The sequence below is a fragment of the Cajanus cajan genome, chromosome 6, assembly GCF_000230855.2.
Source record: "Cajanus cajan strain Asha chromosome 6, NIPB_CcT2T_4, whole genome shotgun sequence".
In the NCBI taxonomy this organism is placed as follows: domain Eukaryota; kingdom Viridiplantae; phylum Streptophyta; class Magnoliopsida; order Fabales; family Fabaceae; genus Cajanus; species Cajanus cajan.
In genome coordinates, this window is record NC_138522.1 from 40,332,101 (window position 1) to 40,352,463 (window position 20,363).

The 20,363-nt window shown below is 30.7% G+C and overlaps 1 protein-coding gene and 1 pseudogene across 10 annotated transcripts; one reads left to right on the forward strand and one right to left on the reverse strand.

Moving 5' to 3' along the window:
• Window positions 1-2,696: 2,696 nt before the first annotated feature.
• On the forward strand, window positions 2,697-6,734 carry LOC109806996 (uncharacterized; annotated as a pseudogene). The gene is made up of 11 exons (XR_014434670.1): window positions 2,697-2,764; window positions 2,848-2,901; window positions 3,012-3,072; window positions 3,163-3,239; window positions 3,494-3,543; window positions 4,091-4,173; window positions 4,538-4,608; window positions 4,703-4,859; window positions 5,905-6,053; window positions 6,345-6,443; window positions 6,554-6,734. The product of XR_014434670.1 is annotated as an uncharacterized LOC109806996 (transcript).
• LOC109809719 (RING/U-box superfamily protein) lies at window positions 6,043-10,430 on the reverse strand. Of its 9 annotated transcripts, none has more exons than XM_083077059.1 (3): window positions 9,183-10,430; window positions 8,615-8,725; window positions 6,043-6,396 (listed from the first exon to the last, which is right to left on the reverse strand). In XM_083077059.1, the coding sequence occupies exons 1-2, from the start codon at window positions 10,117-10,119 to the stop codon at window positions 8,688-8,690; spliced, it is 975 nt and encodes a 324-aa protein (XP_082933185.1). In that variant the 5' UTR covers window positions 10,120-10,430; the 3' UTR covers window positions 6,043-6,396; window positions 8,615-8,687. The 9 variants fall into 9 exon arrangements, with proteins under 9 accessions (XP_082933185.1, XP_082933189.1, XP_082933184.1 ...); XM_083077063.1 differs by having other exon boundaries at window positions 9,303-10,427; XM_083077058.1 differs by lacking the exon at window positions 6,043-6,396 and adding an exon at window positions 7,934-8,269.
• Window positions 10,431-20,363: the final 9,933 nt, after the last annotated feature.

The window sequence follows — 20,363 nt, forward strand, 5'->3', positions numbered from 1 at the left end:
GTCTCCTTTGACTGCTGAAGATACCAGATCGTGCACTGAAAGCTTTGGAGTCGAGGGTGCCAAGCAGATTATCGAGGAGTCGAGAGATCTTAAACTATCTAGATTTTATTGAGTGGCTGAATGACTTACCCGATACAAGTTCCTTTTGAAATTATGTTAATAGTTTACTAGTGGGTATATCTTTTTGTCACTTTGTGCTCATGGAAGTATCATGTACTATAGAATTCAACATGGGCATAATTATTAGGCTCGTCATTTCTAATTTTCTTTATGACATGTTTAAATGTCATTAGGAACATGATTACGTATCTTATATAAAGAAGGCATATGTTGAAGTATAAACAATGGTTAGGTATTTCATGTGGGATCATTCACTTGGCATATAATGATTGTGAGAAAGAATAATTGGCCACCAAAAAGAAAATGCAGGAGCGGGGAGGTCGAGATCCAGCATTAAGCATGACTTAAATGATCCATGCTTGGCCTTATTAAGACATAATTTTAGTCAAGTGTTGATTAATCAAGAATCCGGTAGATTTCAATCAAGAAAACGTTTGATTTGTTTCACATGGCACCCTTGCCAGCCAACAACGCAAATTTAAGCAACATTAGATGCAAAATATCTTGCACATATACTTGAAGTGTTTTATTTATTTATTTTTTATTTTTTTTACCGTGAAGGCGTCTCAACAACGACAATATTGCTTCTTTTTTTTTTTTTGGTTCACTGTCGAGCCCACAAGACTTTACTCAAATGCCACAGTTTGGTCTAAAACGTGCGAGTGAAAAATTGAAACTATTTTACGTTGACAGTGGGAATTTGGAATTCTAGGAGCACAGAACAAGTTGACAATTAATTGGACACTGGGGATTACAGTCGTGTAAACAAACTTTAGTTATTATTACGGTAGCAAAAAAATATTTTTAAAGAAGATTGCTCAAAATAAAGTGTGCTATGATGGCCTCTATCATTTTTATCTTTGCAAGAATAAGAATTACAATTAAGAAAAATGGGATTTGAATTTAATTTTTGTGTTTTGTCAATATAATTTTTTTGCACTATCAATAACTTTTAAAATATTTATTGTCAAAACTAATGAATTGATTAAACAGAACAAATTGTTTATTGTTATTGGATGACACTTTCAATGGTATAATTACTTTTTTATGTTTATTAAATGTTCCACTTTTTTCTTCTTCCTTTTCTTGACTAGCTGTAACACTGTCACCAGCTTATACTTTATCATAAACTTCACTCACTGACATCTATGACTTCGAAATGTGAAATTAGGGGTAACTATTATTTGTTATCATAAAAAAACAATAAATTCCTCAAAATAATAATAAAAAAATTAATACGATTACTATATTATATTTATACGTTTATGCAAACTTTTTTGGTTTTTTTTTTTACGTAAAACTTCTAGAGTCAATCTAGTAACGGAGAATTTAAGTAGATTGCTTGAGATTCTAAGTTTATTGTTATCATATAAAAAACTTTAATGTAAATTAAAAGTATCATGATGCTGAAATATAACTAAGTTTAATATAAAGTACTCACTAGCAAGTACTAATGACCTCTTAATATGTGATACAGCTTTATTAACCCTAAACATATAGTCATAATAGACGAATAAATTAATGATAATTGAAACAAAAGAATTTAATTATAGGAAATCTTATAAAACTTAATAATAATCTTCCATTTTAATCAAAATACCTATGATTAAAATATTTAAATTTGAAAAAATATTCATTGTTGATCGAAAAGTATCAAAATCTTGTATTATGGTTCATATCACATAATTAGGAGAGAGAACGATTAACTAGAAGAGAAAATAAGTATGACACTTAATTACTGATTGTTCAAAAATTAATAGAGTTAATAACAAATTATAACAGGAAGATTAATTTACATAACAGAGTTAAAATTTTGGTACCCTAATACAATAAAAAATCTTTTAGAGATCAATGGATCACTTACACCATCTTTAAAAAACCAAATTGAGTATTTACTCCATAAAGATATCATATAGGATAATATTATATGATAAGAGTGTTAATGGTTTTACAATAATTAGTTTAAAAATTATGTCTAAGATAAGTTCCAATTGATTGAAAAAATATATTAATAATGTATCAAAATTTAACTCATAAATTATTTACACAGTATATGAGACTGATTTATATAAATCAGGGATATGAATTATATAAGACTTTAATAAATATACACAATCAATGTAAAAGCTTAAGTTTTTAACTAATCAAAAATAGATTCTTGGAACACTTATAGAACTTTTTTTTATTTTTTTTTATAACAAATTGTTTTACTTAACTAATCAAACAAAAGGAAATTATAGTATTGGGCCAAGCTTCTTAGTGGGCCTTGAAGGATAAATGTTATTACGATTTACGAGTTTGGAGGTGTGGCCATTGAGTGACTGACCCATAACCCATAACCCATAACCCATAACCCATATTATTATTACACGCTGTTTTTGGGTTTTGCACTGCGAATTGCAATCGCTTCGACTCCATCACCATTCATTTCGGCGCTCGTAGTCATCATGGGTTTCTCAAAGGAACAACTTCTGGCGCGCTTGAAGGTTTGACAAACGAGCTTCCAACATTTCTATTTTGTGCACCTTCGCTTCCCTCATTGCCCCTCACTAACTGTTGCGTTGTTTTATCTTTTCTTCACAGGAGCGATCAGATTCCATTTTCCCAGTATGAACATCCAATTGTTCTGACTGTTGACGCTCAGGTAAAATCCTTTAATACTATCTGCCATGTCTTGTTCAATTTATTTTTCATATTTCTGATTCAGTATCCGTTTTCACTTTTCAGGCTCAATATGTTGGACACTTGGGGGGTGGGCTGAGCAAGAATTTGTTTCTCAAGGTGTGCTATAATTTAACTGAAATTTGAAATCTATATATTCTTTATCCTTTTTTGGTTTTAAATTGTTATGCGTTTTATGCTCTGATTGCTACACTTTTTAATTTAAACAGGACAAGAAAAACAGGTTGTATGTTGTTTCTGCTTTAGCTGGTACCAAAGTAGATCTCAAAGGTATGCATAATTTTGTAAACCTCACGTGTTTCTGTCGCTTTACTTGAATGGATATTAATAGGATTTCTTTGTTGCTTCAAAGCTGAGCAGTGTTATCTCAGGGGCTTGGTTTGGGAAAAGGTGGCCTGAGAATGACACCTAAGGAGGCTTTAGGTGAAATACTTCAGGTTTGTCTATGCCTTTCTTCTATCATTTTCTTGTTGGAATCTTTATTTCCCTCTCTCTCTATGCTTATTACTTTGTATAAGAAGTTGTGTCTGTTGAAGTGACCAACAATCTTCCTTTGTATAATGATTGCTTGTGTTATGCTAAGTGAGAAATAGATAATTACATAATTTAAAAGGAAAATCAACATTGTGTTATCGGCACGGTTGAAATTATTGTCTTACACCTAATGCCCTTATTTTTTCTTACTCACCAGGTACCCTTGGGTTGTGTCACTCCATTTGCACTAGTGAATGAATCAGCAAGGTATGCTTATGTTCTTATTCTGTTTGGTTACTTATGAGATATCTAATCTTTTTTCTTTGGAATGATTGCTCACATATCCAGTTGATTGCAATACTGTTCTTCAGAGCTATTTACTGAAGGTGTTTCCCTCTTTCACTATTAAGATAGTTTGCTTTGAAATCCATCTGTCACTATTTTCCTTGTAGCTTTCTCATTTTAGTCTTTAATCATGTTTTTCTATCTTCTTTTAGTTTTCTTATAAAGTTTCTTTGTTAATTTATGAAAATTTTACCAGTTCTGAATTTAGTTATTGATTCTTACCTGCTATCAAATTTAAAATGTCTTCTCTTGAGTTATGAACTAAATCTGTTGATTGTTAAATAATCTCACGATTTTAGACATACTCACTTTGTTAGTGCACTGGCTTGTCGAAGGGACTTCTATGTTGGAGATGTTTATGTTTTTGCTTCTTAGACTGTTTATAAACATTTTTCTGACTCACTGCACTAATATATTTCCAAGGAACTAATTTATTTTTGTTTTATGTCACATCATTTCCTATCCGAAGAGATGTTTCACTGCTATTGGATCAAGGATTCAAGACTCAGAAGCACTGCTTCTTCCATCCACTGTCAAATGACATGTCCATATGTAAGCAATTAGACTCCCTTGTTAAAAGGAAAAAAAAATGCTTTCATATTTTTTCTTAATCTTTTAAAGTTGATGAATATTATAACAGATGCAACCATCTACATTAGGGATATATTTTGCTTGTATATGTCCAACACCATGGGTCCATCAATTGATGTCTGAAGTCCAAACAGGACTTCCTTTCATGCTTACTTACTATTTGATAATTTAGGAAATTAAATGTTGATGGTATTTTGTATCCAAATGTTATCTTTTAGCTCATCTATGAAGAAGTATGACACAGGATTTTAGGTTCATGTGAGATCCATTATGCTTTGATGCACTGAAAAGCTCAGTAAAATAGTCATATTGTTTACAATTGCAGCTCTAAATTCATCTGATCTTGACAAATTTCTTAAATCAATAGGAAGAAATCCCTCATATGTTGATTTGGAGGTGAGTAAATTCAAGGCACCCTTTTTTTTAATAAAACAATTAATTAACCTATTATTTCCATTGATGGTCATATGTCTGCCTTGTCTCCTTGCAGGCCAATCCTACAGTGGGGAAGGATCAACCCCCTGATCTAGCTGGACTAGTTCCATCTAGTTCAATAGTTTTGACTGATCAACCCCAAAAGCAAACTTCCTCACAGCCTAAGGGTGCAAACCATGTTTCTGTGGATGATGGAACCAATATAGTTTCAGGTAAAAATTCTATGAACTGCAGTATTCGATGTGCACATTTATCTATTATTTGCATTGAATTTGAAACAACAATTTTTTTTGTTTTGGTTGTCTTTATTTCTATGATTTGGATACTACTGAGAGCATTGTGCATCTATGCCTTGACTGGTGTTTCAATTGCTAAAGGTGCCTTGTATGATCACTAGATTACTTTTCCTTTGCACAATAGTTTTTATCTGCATTTTCCATGTATCTGAAATGCAAGGAGTCTTGGGTAGTATAAGTTATCCAACCTTGGCCTGAGAAAGCTGCCAGAGTTGATTATATACCACTTAACAGGATTGATAAGAATCAGTCAAAATCTAGATCTTAGCAAAAGATGGAAAATGAAAAAAGAAAATCGTACTATTTTACTGATTTAAGGCCGCTCATCTATTTTATCTTATAAATCCTTTGTACATTAGCTCAAGATTGTATAATCGTCCAAAATTGTTACATTACGCGTTTAGGAAATGTATAATTTATTCTATAAGCAAACAGTTTTTGATTTTTTTTTTTTGTCTCAGAATGACATGAAATGATTACACTTGAGTTGACATAGTCTTCTATTTTATTTTGTTTTCCTCTTTCTCATGGTTGTGGATTAATTTCTAATCATTTGTTTCATAATTTTTTTTCTGTTAATATTTTTTTCCTTATCCTTAAAAATGTTAATGCATTAAACTGAATCTCGTACCATTTGATACTAGAAGTATAAGAGGACCTACTATTGATCTGGTCTTTCTGACACAATTTTCAAATTTATCTAGTGTAGTCAAATATGCTTGCTTCTGTATACCTTTACTCTGGGTGAAGCTACTGTATGCAACCTGCAGTTGCATTAACTTCTAGTCTACTACAATGTTTACCATCAAGTTGTTCAGGCTTATATTTTTCACATTTGACCTCACTTGGGCTCATAGAAGTTCAGCACATTTGTTAAACAATTTCTTAAGGGTAGCAGAAAAACCTTGTTTGTGGCTGAAATATCCTATAGTGATTAAATTAGTAAGTAAAAATCTTTCAGGTGCTGCCAAAGTTGTCAAGGCATCCTCTGGTGGGAAAAGTACAAAGGGGACACCGGTAAAAAGTGTTAATTCATCAGGCTCCTATGCAGATGTTGGGCAATTCGTTGAAGAGATATTGTAGAAAACATCACAATTATTGTTTTCAGAGGTAAAGTTGTATGTATACTTTCTTTCAATTTGGAACTTATCAAGGACGGAGCCAAGGGGGGACCTACGGGTGCCACGGCCCCCCCAACAATTTTAATTTTTTTTTATATACATATATATTACTATATGGCACCCCCTATTTTTAATATAAACTCATATTTTTAATATAAACTCATATATATATTACTATATGGCACCCCCTATATGGCACCCCCAGTATTGAAATCCTGGCTCCGTCCCTGGAACTTATGCTATACTTCCTGCATCGGGCTGAAGAATCTTGGTCGTGCAGGTCAAGGAAGAAAATATAAAGTTACACGGGGAGCAACTGGGTACCGTGGTATCTGAAAAATTACAGAAAAACCTCAGTTCAGAGTTTAAGAACCTTGCTGTAAGTATATATATGAAGATGCTAGTAAGCTTTTCCTCTTTTCAGGAAATTAAAGCCTCCATGTTACATTTTTATGTTTCCAATTTCAATTTTCTTTATAACATTTGCAGATGATCTTTAAGAACACAGCATATACAGAAGGGTTCCATGCTGGTACTCGCTGCCAGCCCCCGCGCATGTGAAGCATACGATGGTTTAAGATTTGCTGGAGGGAAAGTAAAAGAGACCAAAATTTTAACTCTAGTTGTTCAATGTTTAGTTTGTGGTAACAACATGCATTGTTTGAACACTCATTCTGGAAAATGTTTGGTATACAATATGAATAGATCATTTGAAACAATTTGATCAATGAAAAATGAAAAGGCACATTAAGTTCATCATTTGAAAACAAGGGTGCACTACTTTGAAGAGTGATTCTAAATTTGGCTATAAATTACAGGCCATTCATGTTTCTTTTTATGTTCCTCAACTATCAAGTATTTTAAAATAATTAACTTTTTACTGGTTATAATTTTACTGAAGTTATATTAATGAGAAAAAAAGCTTGCATTGAATGTATAAATTCAATCATAAATTATTATGCATGAAGAGTTTGTTGATTTTTATAACGATTTGAAAAGTTATATTAATAACTTTTACATTGATAGTGTATGATTATTAAATCTTATTGAATAATTTTGGTATAAAATGTAAAATGTTTTAAGCAGACATTACTTTTTATGTACAGAAAGGTAGTATATTTCAACTTATGGTGTGTTTGGATGAGAAATTTATATAGGGTAATTCATTTATTTGAAGAATTTCAAATTTCTTGAGGTGAAATGTTTTGTTTAGATGAGGAATTTACAAAGAATTTGAAATCTAAGCATTTGTGAAATTTCTTAAAATAGTAGAATTTCAAATTCTCTAAAAAATGAGAGAATTTGAAATTCCTCATATTTGTTTTTCTTATTTCACATATATATTTTATCTTATCTCTTCATTCTTTTAATTATTAGATATTCAAAAATATTTTTAAAATTATTAAATATTATCTTATATTAATTTTTAAATTATTAAATATTATCTAATATTAATTTTTAAAATTATTAAATATTTAAAAATGAATTAATATTTATTTTTATAAAATTTAATTTAAAAATCTTAACATATAAATACATTTTTAAAATCAATTTTACTACGATGGAATCAAATTATCATATTCAACCTAATAATTTAAAATTTAAGAAATTTGAATTGACTTATCCAAACAAAATATTTTAAGAATGATAGAAATTGAAATCAAAGTAATTCAAATACCAAGAATTTAAAATTCCTTGAATTTATAAAATTCCTCATCCAAACACACTACTAGGTTATTGTAATAAATTACTAAGGACTTTACTGGTTGAGAGAATCGGCTTTTAATTTTACAATGATGAATTATAATATATTTTTTCACGACATAGCATTCCTATTCACATATAACAAGTGTATTTGTGTTATGATAATAGGTAAATATTGTCATTTTTAATAACAAATAATATTTACAGCACGCATTGGTCTAACATCGTAATCAACAAATCTGCCAATATGATGGTATCTTTTTGTGGCAACACTTATTCTCACCCTATTAGTATATTTGTATTTAACTATCTTGTATTTATATGTTAAATTGAACAATAAATGCAACATATATGAAATGAAAGAGAAGAGCCGTGCAGTATACAGATCTCGAACTTCGTAGTATATGTTGTTGAATTTGGTTTTTAATAACTTGATGGAAGCTTGAAAGCTTATTTACTTAATTTTTGAATCGCAAGCCCAGGTTGCCCCTGCAAAACGCACTCCAGCCATTGAAGCTGGCTTTTGATTAGAACTGTGTAATTTATATATTTATGGCTTAATTAATAGTTTAATCTCCATAATATACATCTGTTTTGTTTTTAATTTCTATAAAAATCAGTAGTTTTTATTCCTGTTATTATTATTATTATTTTTTACTTCTAATCCCTGTAGTTCGTATAAAGTCGTAAACTTCTGAAATCAGGCTTCCTGTATTGAAAATTTTTCCTTTTTAATGTTCATTTTTCAATATTTGTTAATCACGCCATCACCAATCTGCAATAAAATTGTAAAAAAGGAATTAAAAGGAACTAAAACCCACGAGATTTATGCTTGAATTAACTTACCGGTGAGCATGACGGCTTTACAAACAAGTCAGAATTCCAACCAGCTCTTGAACGTGAGTCATCGCCGCAGAGCTTAAAGAATACAGCAAGAGTTGTGTCTCCAGTTAGATGCTGAAAATTAGTGCAAAGATTAATTTCAGTACATGGAGCCAATATTTAATCGACATCCTAACATCTGTTACTCATCAATATGATTCAACTTGTGCCATTTTCATTTTCCTTTCTCCTTAGGTTTCAAAATTCGTTTGGAGAGTCCTAAAAGACTCAATAGTGCAATTAAAATAAATTGCGAGTCAAATCACGTAATCGGTCGCAAATTCACGTGCATGAATTTTTAGAAAATATTTTACAAGCATTGGTTCGTACAAAAATTGCTCTTCAATCAATTAACTACTGATATAATAAAGTTTGAGTTTTTAACCATGTTAAGGGATTGGGATTACAAATTCAGTAGATAACAGATGGTAGACAATGAAGGATTTACTATAATAACCACCGATAACAGTAGTAAAACAATCTAGAAATGTGATGAATAATGAGCAGTGAATTAAATTAATTTAAGATTCACCCCTGGAAGAAGAAGCAGCAGCAACATTATTATCTGGTTGAGGATAAACCCGTCGAAACCTCGAATGGAAAGGCCAAAGCGAAGCCAAACGGGTCCACCTCAAGCACCGCCGCAACCTACCTTCTCGGCGATCATCGGCGACGCAGTCATCGTCCTCGGAGGAAGAAGACGGCACAGGCACCTCGTGGCGGCACACAGGGCAAGAGTTGTGAAGCCTGAGCCAGGGAACAATGCAATCGGAGTGATAAATGTGCTTGCACGCAAGTTCCCTCGCTTCGCCACCCACTTCGAATTCCTCCTGACAAACCGGACACCGAGAATTCTCCTTCAGATGCGCGCTCTCGATCTTCACCGCCGGAATGGCGTCGATCGCTCTCTCCGGCGCCGGCGGAGGGCCCTGCCGGTCGTTCTCGGTTAACTGGTCGATCAGTTCGTTGAGTCCGGGCCCGAGGAAGTAGTCGCGCGCGTCCACTCCGCGGGGGATTGGGCCTGGGCCGTGCGGGATGGGGATTGGGCCTGAGATGTTGTTAATGGGCTGGAAGACGATCCAGGTGCGGGGGCGGCGGTCGGGGTGGGGTTCGGGCTCGGGACGTCGGGTTCGGGTTCGGGTTCGGCGCCTGTGGACGGGGATTTCTTGTGGTTCGGGTTGCATTAGACCCGGGAAGCGGCGTATGGGTGGGTCCATCATGAGGGAAAGCGCTTCGAGCAAACGCGCTTCTGGGGAAGGGTCTGGGGTGGTGAAATCCACGACGAGTCTTGGCCTGGGCACGTTTATTTCGCATATGAATTGGCCGTGGCAGCGTGGGCATGCCACCTCGGTGGTGTTATCCGGTGCGACGCGGACCGTGCGGTTGCACTGGAAGCACCAGTAGAGCTGGAACGTTCTCGGTTGAGGTTGAGCATTGTTGTTTCTGTCTCTTGGAGGACTCAATGACATGGTTAATGGTTAATGGTTAACGGTTATGGAATTAATGAAGGTGGGGTTGGGAAACGCGCGTTTTATAGGAGGAGAGAAAAGGATGACTTCTGGGTTTGCATAAAGTGATTCTTTTTAGCTTCGCACTGTTCCTTGCATGGCTAGGAAAAGGATGAGTGGGGCAATTGAGAACGTTTCTTCTTAACTCACGTGTTTTCTTGGATTTTGGATTTCCACTTCCCAGGGAAGGACAAACTTCTGAACCAGTTATTTTGGTTCTTCTTAATTTATCAGACCATCCTTGTGCTTCTCGTAGGTCCAATAGTTGGTTTCTACGTACTTGGGTTTGCCTACCATGGCTCAATAGGCCTGGCTACTTCTATCAGCATGCTTGGATCCATGTTAAATTAAGCTTCGTCTTAACCCTAAACTCAAAGAGAGAAAGCCTAGTAGGCTTCGGCCCAAGGCCCGCTTTATATCTTTAATCTCATGCAAAACAATCACACAATGCTTTCTCTTACTAATAATAGTAATTATTATTATTATTATTAATCAAATCAAATAGATTTAAAAAGAATCTTTTTTATAAACGGATAATAAAGTTTGAATTTAAACTATGTATATTGTCCAAACTCTCATTATTAAGCTAATTTCAATGATTATCAAAAGATATCTAGTGATCATTTCTTTTTAAGGTTTAAGAAATTTTTTATAACAAAAAAATAGTTAATGTAAGGCACAATCCCATACAATTTAGAGATAATCACAAAGACCAATTTCTTCATATACACATAAAGATTATTAAAGTTTAATAAGTTGCTTTTAAATTATTTATTTTGACTTTTATTTTTTTTATAATTATATTATTGGTAAGAAGTATTTATTGATTTTGTTAATAACTAATTTTTATTAAGGTATTTCCTATCAATTATGTTTTCTTATTCATAAATTTTGGTTAAAGAAATCAAGTTCGATACTACTTGAACCAACTACTTGATGGTAAATAAATTTACCTACTAATCATTTAAATTTAAAAATTAATTTGGAGCTTGTATATATATTCATGTTTTTAACAATGTTGATTTTAATCATTGAACAATTATTTACATGGCAAATTAATGCTTTTAAGATTTTGGTTTATGATTTTGGTGCAAATTATATTTGTACTTCCAAAATTTAATTGATTACACTTTTAATTCTTTCTACTCCTCTAAGTTTCCTTAATTTATTACTGTTCCAGTTTGAAAAATGTACTAAGGTTAATCTAACTACTCGACTAAAGTTAGAACATTCAAAAGTGTATTTTGCCCTACTTTACTCTAGGGTTAGGATTTTTATACTTGACAATTATAAATTTATGGGTCTCGAAAACTTTGAGATTTCATAGAATCATTACTCACCTTCTGGTTATTGTATCTTTATGATATGTGATCTTGGTTATTAAAGATAATTGGTTATTAAATATAAAATTCTATTATTGGAGTAAAGGAATTGACCAATTATGACCTCTTCTAGGCTTGTTTGATTGGCAATGTATGAGATATAAAGGATCAAATTGATACTGACTAACCTTTCGTTCCTAGTCTAATCAATCAAATTAGGTAAAAAGGTTAGACTGATTTCGACCTCTTATGGTATGGGTTCAATTGAAATATATTTGGAAGGTGGGTCAATGTCAAAAAATGCCAAGGAAGGTACACTTTCCTATCAGCCCCAAACTTGAAAGCCATAGGGATTAGGTCGGGGCACTCTCCATGTAGACCATGTCAAAGTGACCCTCTCAGAATATATCTAGGAAGGTACAATTATAGTTCCTTTAATCAACATCGACGCTCCTTACTGGCTTGATTTTTGTGGATTTAATAATTGATGAAGATTTGTGGAAGGTCAAACAGATCAATATAATTTGTTCTTTGTTAAACATTATTCAAATTAATTAAGAGAAAGTTTGGATATAGTCTAATTGGATTTTTGAGAACTTTTTTACTAAAAATGAACAATATTCATAAGTAGATAAATTTTTAAGTCCTTCTAAACTTGTGCCTAAACATGCTCTAATTATATTATGTAATTGCTAAAATAGCTTGTTGAAGCCTGGATGGATATTTCGAGAAGCCCTTTTAAAAAGAAGTTGATTCACTTTAGTATTGAGCAATGTCATTAGTCATATCAATAGTAGTTCTTTTCTAGTTTATACCTTTGTCCAAAACCATCCTAGGGATCAGAGACAGGTATATAATGTTCAAGAAAATTATACAAGTAACCAGGGATAAATCTATTTGATATGGTGTGGGGGTCAATTGTCCCAACTAACTTTTTAATTTCTTTTTTTATAATATATAAAATATTATATTGGACCCACTTAAAAACTAAAATAGAAAAGAAGTTACAAGAAAAACTAAAAAAGTTACAAGAAAGAGTAAATCTTGGAAACTTGTTAAGGTATCTCTGCATGAGAAGGAAGATTTTTTTTAAAAGAAATAAATATTTTAATATGTTATAAAAGTTATGCATGTAATAGTAACTTACCTATTTTAGAATAAAAAGGAAAACACTTTAAAGTTGTTGTGTATTTAAATCTTAAATATATAAAAAATCATAAATTAGTAATATATGTGTTTTGAGTAAATCAAGAAAACAATTTGGAAGTTGTTATTAACTTCTTTTTGGATACTTTATACCTTTTTTTTATAATATTTTTTTTCATGTGTTAAAGTTCCATTCTACTTCTAACATATTTTTAAAAAGTACAAAATAATGAAATTGGAAAAAAATTACTTCTTCTTTTCCATCTTTATTCTTTCACGATTCAATAGTTTAACTATATATTTAAAGTGATCTTTGAGGTTTGTATCTTTAAAGTTATTATTTTTATATAATTTATTTAAATTATTTTTAATTTTCAATAGAAAGTTAAGTATTTTAATTTTTATTTACTCATTATATTTTCATATTTAGAAGAAATATTGTATGTGATGAATATTATATTAATTAAAATTATATAGCAATGAAAAGGTATTCTAAAAGAAAATCATCTTTAGAACAATCATCTTTTCCTCAAATACATGTTGAAAAAGAAGTCAAATTGGGTCCATTTATCAAAACAAGATTTTTAGAATGTGATTTAGAAAACCTTCCTAATGATCATTGTCTAAGGCCAAAAATTTCGGATTATCATTTGAGTGATAGTGATAAAGTAAAAAGATATTATTTGCAAAAGGTTCCTTGTCAACTAAAAGAAATAAAATTTTCACAAAGACAATTTGGTATTTAAAATATGGAACTTGATTAGAATATAGTCAAAAGGAGGATGTAACATATTTTTTATATTGTTATCTTATGAGATCACATATTGGAGAACATAAAGGTAGTGGTGATGTATTCATAACAAAATATTTTATAAATTAGAAAAAAGTGACAAGTTTCAAGTTCATGTTAGAGTTCCAAATAGTTTTCATAATCAAGCATGGAGAAATTGTCATTTCTAATATTTCTAATGTTGTTGGAACATCATGTAAGCATCAAGATATTCTTTAAGAAAATTACATTCAAAGATGAAAGAAACATTGAAAAAAAGAAAGATCTCTAATGGATATGACTTGAATCAAGAAACTACAATCAAGAAGGCGAGAGATACTACTTGGAGCTCACATTATGGTACATTACTGAGTCTAGTTTCCTTGTTCTCTTCTATGATTGATGTGCTTGAAATAATTAAGGAAGATGACATAGTTTAGAGCAAAAAGGTGAAGCATATGTGCTGCAAAACTTTTGAATTTGTTTTAACCTTGTACTTGATGGAAAATATTTTAGGGATTACTCAAGGGCTATCTCAAGCATTGCAAAGAAGTGATCAAGATATTGTAAATGCTATAAAATTAGTTTCAGTGTTCGAACAAAGATTACAAGCAATGATAAATACTGGTTGGTCTTCTTTGCTCAATAATGTTTTATCATTTTGTGAAAAGCATAACATTGTGGTTCTAAATATGAATGAAACTTTTCAAACACAAGGAAGGTCAAGATGCAAAGTAGATAAAGTTTCTAATCTACATCTTTTTCAAGTTGAGTTATTTTTTCGAGTGATTGATCAACAATTCCAAGAGTTAAACAACTATTTCATGGAAGTAAATACTATTTTTTTTTGTGTGTAACATGCTTAAATCTAAGAGATTGATTTTCTACACTTGACAAAGAGAAGTTGATTCGTTTTGCTTAATTTTATTTTTCTAAATTTTCTCCCATTGAACTTTTGGCACTAGATAACTAACTTGAAAATTATTTCACAGATGTATGTTTTGACAATGTTTTTTCAAAATTAGAAAAGATTAATGATCTTTCTATGAAACTTGTGTAGACTAGAAAACATGTTGTATATTCGTTAGTGTATTTACTTTTAGAGCTAGCCTTGATAGTATCAATGCGAACTGCATCAGTTGAAAGAACTTTTTTTGCTATAAATATCATCAAGAATCAGATCAAAATTGTATGGGAGATGAATGGTTAAATAATTTTTTAATTACTTATATATATATATATAGAGAGAGAGATTTTTTTTTTGATAATATTGAAAATGAGCAAACCATCCAACATTTTCAAAATATAAAAAAATTCCTGACAAACAATTATAATATATATTTATTTTTATAAAAATTTTATTTTATATTTCAAACTTTACAAATTTATGTATATAAATACTACTTTTAATATTAAAATTTTTTGGATCCATCATTACAAATAACCCATAAAAAGAAGGTAAAAGTATTTTAATCTATCTAGAAGAGCGAAATTTAGTATATTACTTTAAAATTTAAAACAATGTGTGATAAATGATTTAACCATGATCACCTACTTTGAGAAGCTCCAAGGATACTCATCCACACGTTCATGTCCCCTCATTCATGAAGTAGAGAAACAGGTAGCTTGCTCACCCACTGTAAACTCCATATACAATTTAAGGGGACAATAAGATTTTGTTTCTCCGTGGATTGCATATTTGTTGACATGATTAGGCATGCGAGGGGCCACTATTAGTTTCATGCTATCATTGCTCATAAATCATGCATGCCACAAAAAATGGATGATTCTAATTAGAGAAAGGTCTTTCGGTTTTCTATGTACTAAGACTAGGACTTGGGACTACATATTGTGTGTCTGGCAAATTCTAGTTCAAGTGAATTATCTATCCATGTAGTAACAAATTACGACCACGAAATATATATCTATGATCTCAATCCATGATTATATGATATGTATTCAAATTTTTTAATTTATAAAATTATTTAATAATATTTAATTACATATCTTATAAGAACTAGTTAAAAAATATTGTAATTCAAAATTATCTAATAATTTATTGTTGAGATTGAATCTGGACTCATCGTTGATATAATTACTGTATAAAGTTTATGTTTGGGTTATAATAGTTAAAAAGGTAAATATGTGGGAGACTAATAACAAATGAGAAAATAAAGTGATGGGATTTTAGTAGTTAACAAATAAATAGGTATAAAAAAAGTAGAAAACAAATGTGAATATTGTCTCCATTGTATGTACAAATTATTATATATAACAATGCATGATTTTAGCCTGAAATTAAAATTGATGGAAAGCAAGTTGTATAAAAATGGCCTATTTAATTAACAATGTTAACAGAGAAAGTCTTCGGCTTTGGGACATCCTAGATTTTAATTCTTTCATTCTCATTTCCTCTTGATTCGTTAAGTAATATTCTCATTCTAGTTCAATTACAAGTTACATTTTACTGAGGTAAAGAAAATGTTGCTACTGGTCAAGCACTAAGAAAAAGGGACGAATGAAAAAGGAAACAACAATTTTACGAAAGAAATGACAATTGAAGCAATTGATTAATAAACACTCAAAAAAGTAAAGCAAGATTATTGGTATGGTATTGTTGTGTCATCTCATTTCTTATTTATGAAGCAAACATTGTTAGGATTCAACTAGGCCCAGGATTCGTTTATTTACTAGACCCGTACAACGAGTAACTTAAAGGCTCATGATAAACACAACTCCACTCTCCTATAAGCACACCCCCTTTTAAAAAAAAATATATAAAATGTCTAAATTACCCTTAAAAAAAAAAATTCCTAAATTTACACCCCTCCTTCCTCGCACCCCCTTCCCCGCAAGCAGAACGGGCCGTACTGCAAGCAGAACGGCCCATACTGCTTGCAATACGGCCCGTTCTGTTTTCAGTGCTGGCCGTTCTGCAGCAAAACGTGCCGTACTGTTTTCAGTACGCCCCGTTCTGCAAGCAGTACGTCACGTTCTTCAATCAGTACGGCCCGTTCTGCAAGCAGTACAGGCCGTTCTGCTTGCAGCAAGGGCCGTTCTGGGGCCGTTCTGTTGCAGTACAGGCCACCGCGTCACTTTTAAAATGGCTACCTTATGACTGATTTTAAAACCCCGATTTTAAAAGTTATTTTTGTACTAATCTTTCTTTTCATAGAACAAGTAAGAGTCTTTCTCATACAAAATCACTTGCCGACATTGCGCACCCCTCTTCTTTCTCTTTCTGGCACTCCTCTTCTTCTTCTTCTTACTGTTACGAAAAGTTCTTTCCGGAATTATATAAAAATGTTCCGGAAAATACTTTCCATAATATTAAATTCTTATTCCGGAAAGTATTTTCCGGAAATATTTTGTTATATAATTCCGGAAAGTATTTTCCATAATATTAAAGTTACTATTACGGAAAGTTCTTTCAGAAATTATATGAACAATAATTTCTATTCCGAAAAGTACTTTCCGGAATGCTAATGACTGTAAAAGTACTTTTCGAAATGCTATGACTGTAAAAGAACCTTTTTTATGCTGATTATGGTGGGACTAGTCCTTTTTTTCTATTCAGAATGACTGTAAAAGTATATTGCTTAATAACATTGAGCGGAAAGTGACTTTGGGAAGAAGAGGGGTGTGAAATGTGGGGTGCGGGGAAGGAGGGTGGGGGAAGGGAGGTGTAAATTTAAGAATTTCATTTTTTTTAAAGGGTAATTTAGACATTATATATATATTTTTTTAAAAAGGGGGTGTGTTTATATGAGAGTGGAGGTGTGTTTATCACCGGCCAACTTAAAACTCATACGTGGGACTGAGGAAACCTTTTGGAAATGGACTTTCGTTTCATATCTTTATACTAGGCCCAGTTTTATCAGTGGCTGGGGCAACTATGTGCTGTTATGTTATGTTCATAGAGTTTTTCAACCCAAATTCGGGAACACAATGATGATTTTCTGAGACACCAAAATAATAACCATCCATGTATCTTTTGCTTGCACATGATGCAAGTGAAAAAGGTTAGTGGGCATAATTCAAGTTGGAACATCCCAGTATTTATCATCAAATTACTACATAGTATAAACAATGAGAGACCTATATATATATATATATATATATATATATATATATATATATATACATTTGACCAAGTTTTTTAAGGTAAAAAATGTATAATTTATTGATTGAATTTTATTTAATACATTAATATTATTCATACTTTATACAACCATTTAATTATAAATTGTTGTATATAGGATTTGTTTAGATTTATAACTTTATTCATAAACACTTATAGAAGAGTAAAATGAAATAAGTTTATGTAAATTTTTAAAATTCAGTTATACATTATTCTTTAAAAATATTTTAGAAAAAATAGCATGAGAGAGTTTCTAAAAATTAAGTTTAACTTTTGAAAAAACTTATTTTTTTCCCCTCAGAATGTTTAGATCATAGTATATCGTCAATTTTTGTAATAATTAATTTAAAAATCGTATATCTATAATATACAAAAGAAATAACCATTCTACTCCTTAATTAATTGCTAAGAAAAATTAAGATTTTTTTTTGTCCTTCACGTTATAATTTTTTACGCTCTTTGATTAACCACCAACTTAATTATTATTATTTATTTATTTTAATTTTAAAAAATTAGAGACATAAAATGTATCTTTTTCTATTGGTATATATGATAATAATTTTTAATTAGTTGATAGCATACAAAATATGAAAATTAAAATTTGGGAGTAACTTCATATTTTGTTTGCTAATAGTCATGGTTTTCTTTAGATGGTAAATCATCAAAGTTGAAGCATACACAATTATATCTTATCAACAATTTCACCATTTGCACGTTAGTTTGTATGCTACCCTTTCATATTCGTAGAATGACTGGGGAAATACAATACCTAATAAAAATAAGAGATATTATATTTATTCAATGAAATTATACAACAACTTATATATCACTTCTCTCTCTTAATTAATTTATATATAATTTTATTATCTATATCTCGTAATAATCTCTCTCTCTTATTAGTATGAATTATTGCATTTGTTTGTTATAAGAATATAATTTCCTTTAAAATAATATATGTGTGGTTGGGGTTGGGACGTGGAAGAGGTAGGTTTCTCATAAACTCTAATTTATATTTTAACACACTTTTGGAGTTTTTAACACAATCAAATTATAAATTTTTAATTTATATTATTTTTAAAAAAAGTGATAATCATATATATGACATCTGTATATGTTAATATAATACTCTTTTATTTGTAATGAATATATTAACAAGATATAGTTTTAAAAAAACTTTAAGCTATAAATTATTAACGTATAATACATGGAAAACATTTTTTTTTACTTTTTAACAAAAATCAAAGAAGAATTATGTTAGTCGCGTATAAAATGTGTTGGTCAGTGATTTTGATTAAGGAAAGTAGAGGAAAAGAAAAGAAAAGTAAAGAAAAAGATAGTGTTATTTGTGAGTTAATTGAAAAATATGTGACAGTGTTGGTGACGTATCCTTAGAAAATGTTCCTCGTTGGAATATTGTAAAATTTTATGACCGCCTAAAACATTATTTTTGAATTGAGAGGTCGTGGAAGCACTCAATTACCTTCTACCTCAAGAAAAGGAAATACCTTTCGAACTCACCGACCATGTCTGCATATTTTGACTTAAAGACAAACTTCTTAAATGAACATACGAAACTAAGTCATCAATGTTTCTCTTCACTTAATTCAATCCACAAAACTTGATTCAGTCCAAATTCCAAGAACATCAAATACGAGTTGCTATCATTCTTCAATTTAATTCTTTCCTTTTAACTCTATTGAACATATTTAACAAAATTTACTTTACCAGTACTGCTTGGTATCCCATGTATATTAGGTAAAAGTAAATATTGATGTTGATTTTAAAATTAATCTGGGTAGAGCTGAAATTAATGATTTGTTTAGCTGGTGAAGCATCAACTGATTTTGAAATATGGGATGAATGATGATGCCACGCAGCTAATGAACGATCATAGACTAAAGAAGCCGTCTCACCACAAACAATTGAGGCCTAAGTTTAGGCTCCCACTTTTTCAGAGGTTCCAAAAAAAAGTTAGTTATACATATATGAATGAAAATTTGACAATTAAAATTTTATTCTTATAACTAAACTTTTTTAAAAGATATTATCAACATGTACATTAAAACTCCATTTGAAATTAAGGAAAAAAGGTTATTTCTTTTTTAAATGTATGATAATTTTTTTATATATATAAAGGGAAAGAAAGAAAAAGATAAGACGAAGTAGAGGTTAAGGTGAAATAATTATTATATTTATAGTATCTCTTAAATAAATATGATAGAGAAGACGATAAGACAGATTTTTATAATGTTGTGTTATATTTAATTAATTAATTTACACATCGGTTAATTTGATGTAAAACATGTTGAAAAATAAAATTTCAAAATAAGAGATTTGTAAGGATAGAAATCACATTTTTAACTTTGAATAAGATGAAAACAAGCTTAGGATTAGATTGACCGATAGATTGATATCCTTGTTTTAGACCAACTTCAAATCATTGTAAATAAATAAATAAATAATTTGACATGAAAGCTTGTAATAAAATTACAGTGACTTGTGATTAGTTAGAATAAAAATATATGATGATATATAAAATGTTCTTGAAACAACAAATGAATATGGAATTTTTTTCAAAATTAATATTAATAAAATCTTACTCGTGTTAAATGTGTCTTAAGAAAGATTGAATAATACATATAAGTTATCGAATTAAAAGGATTTGGTTTCTAAAACTTCATAATACAATTTTTTTAGTTTATTTTACATCACTAAAAGCAAGAAAAATAAATCAAATATAGAGATTCAAAAAACTTAATTACTCAACATTATTCAGAAATCCTAATATAATTACTGCTTGAGACTTCAAGTATACTCTTGTGATGTA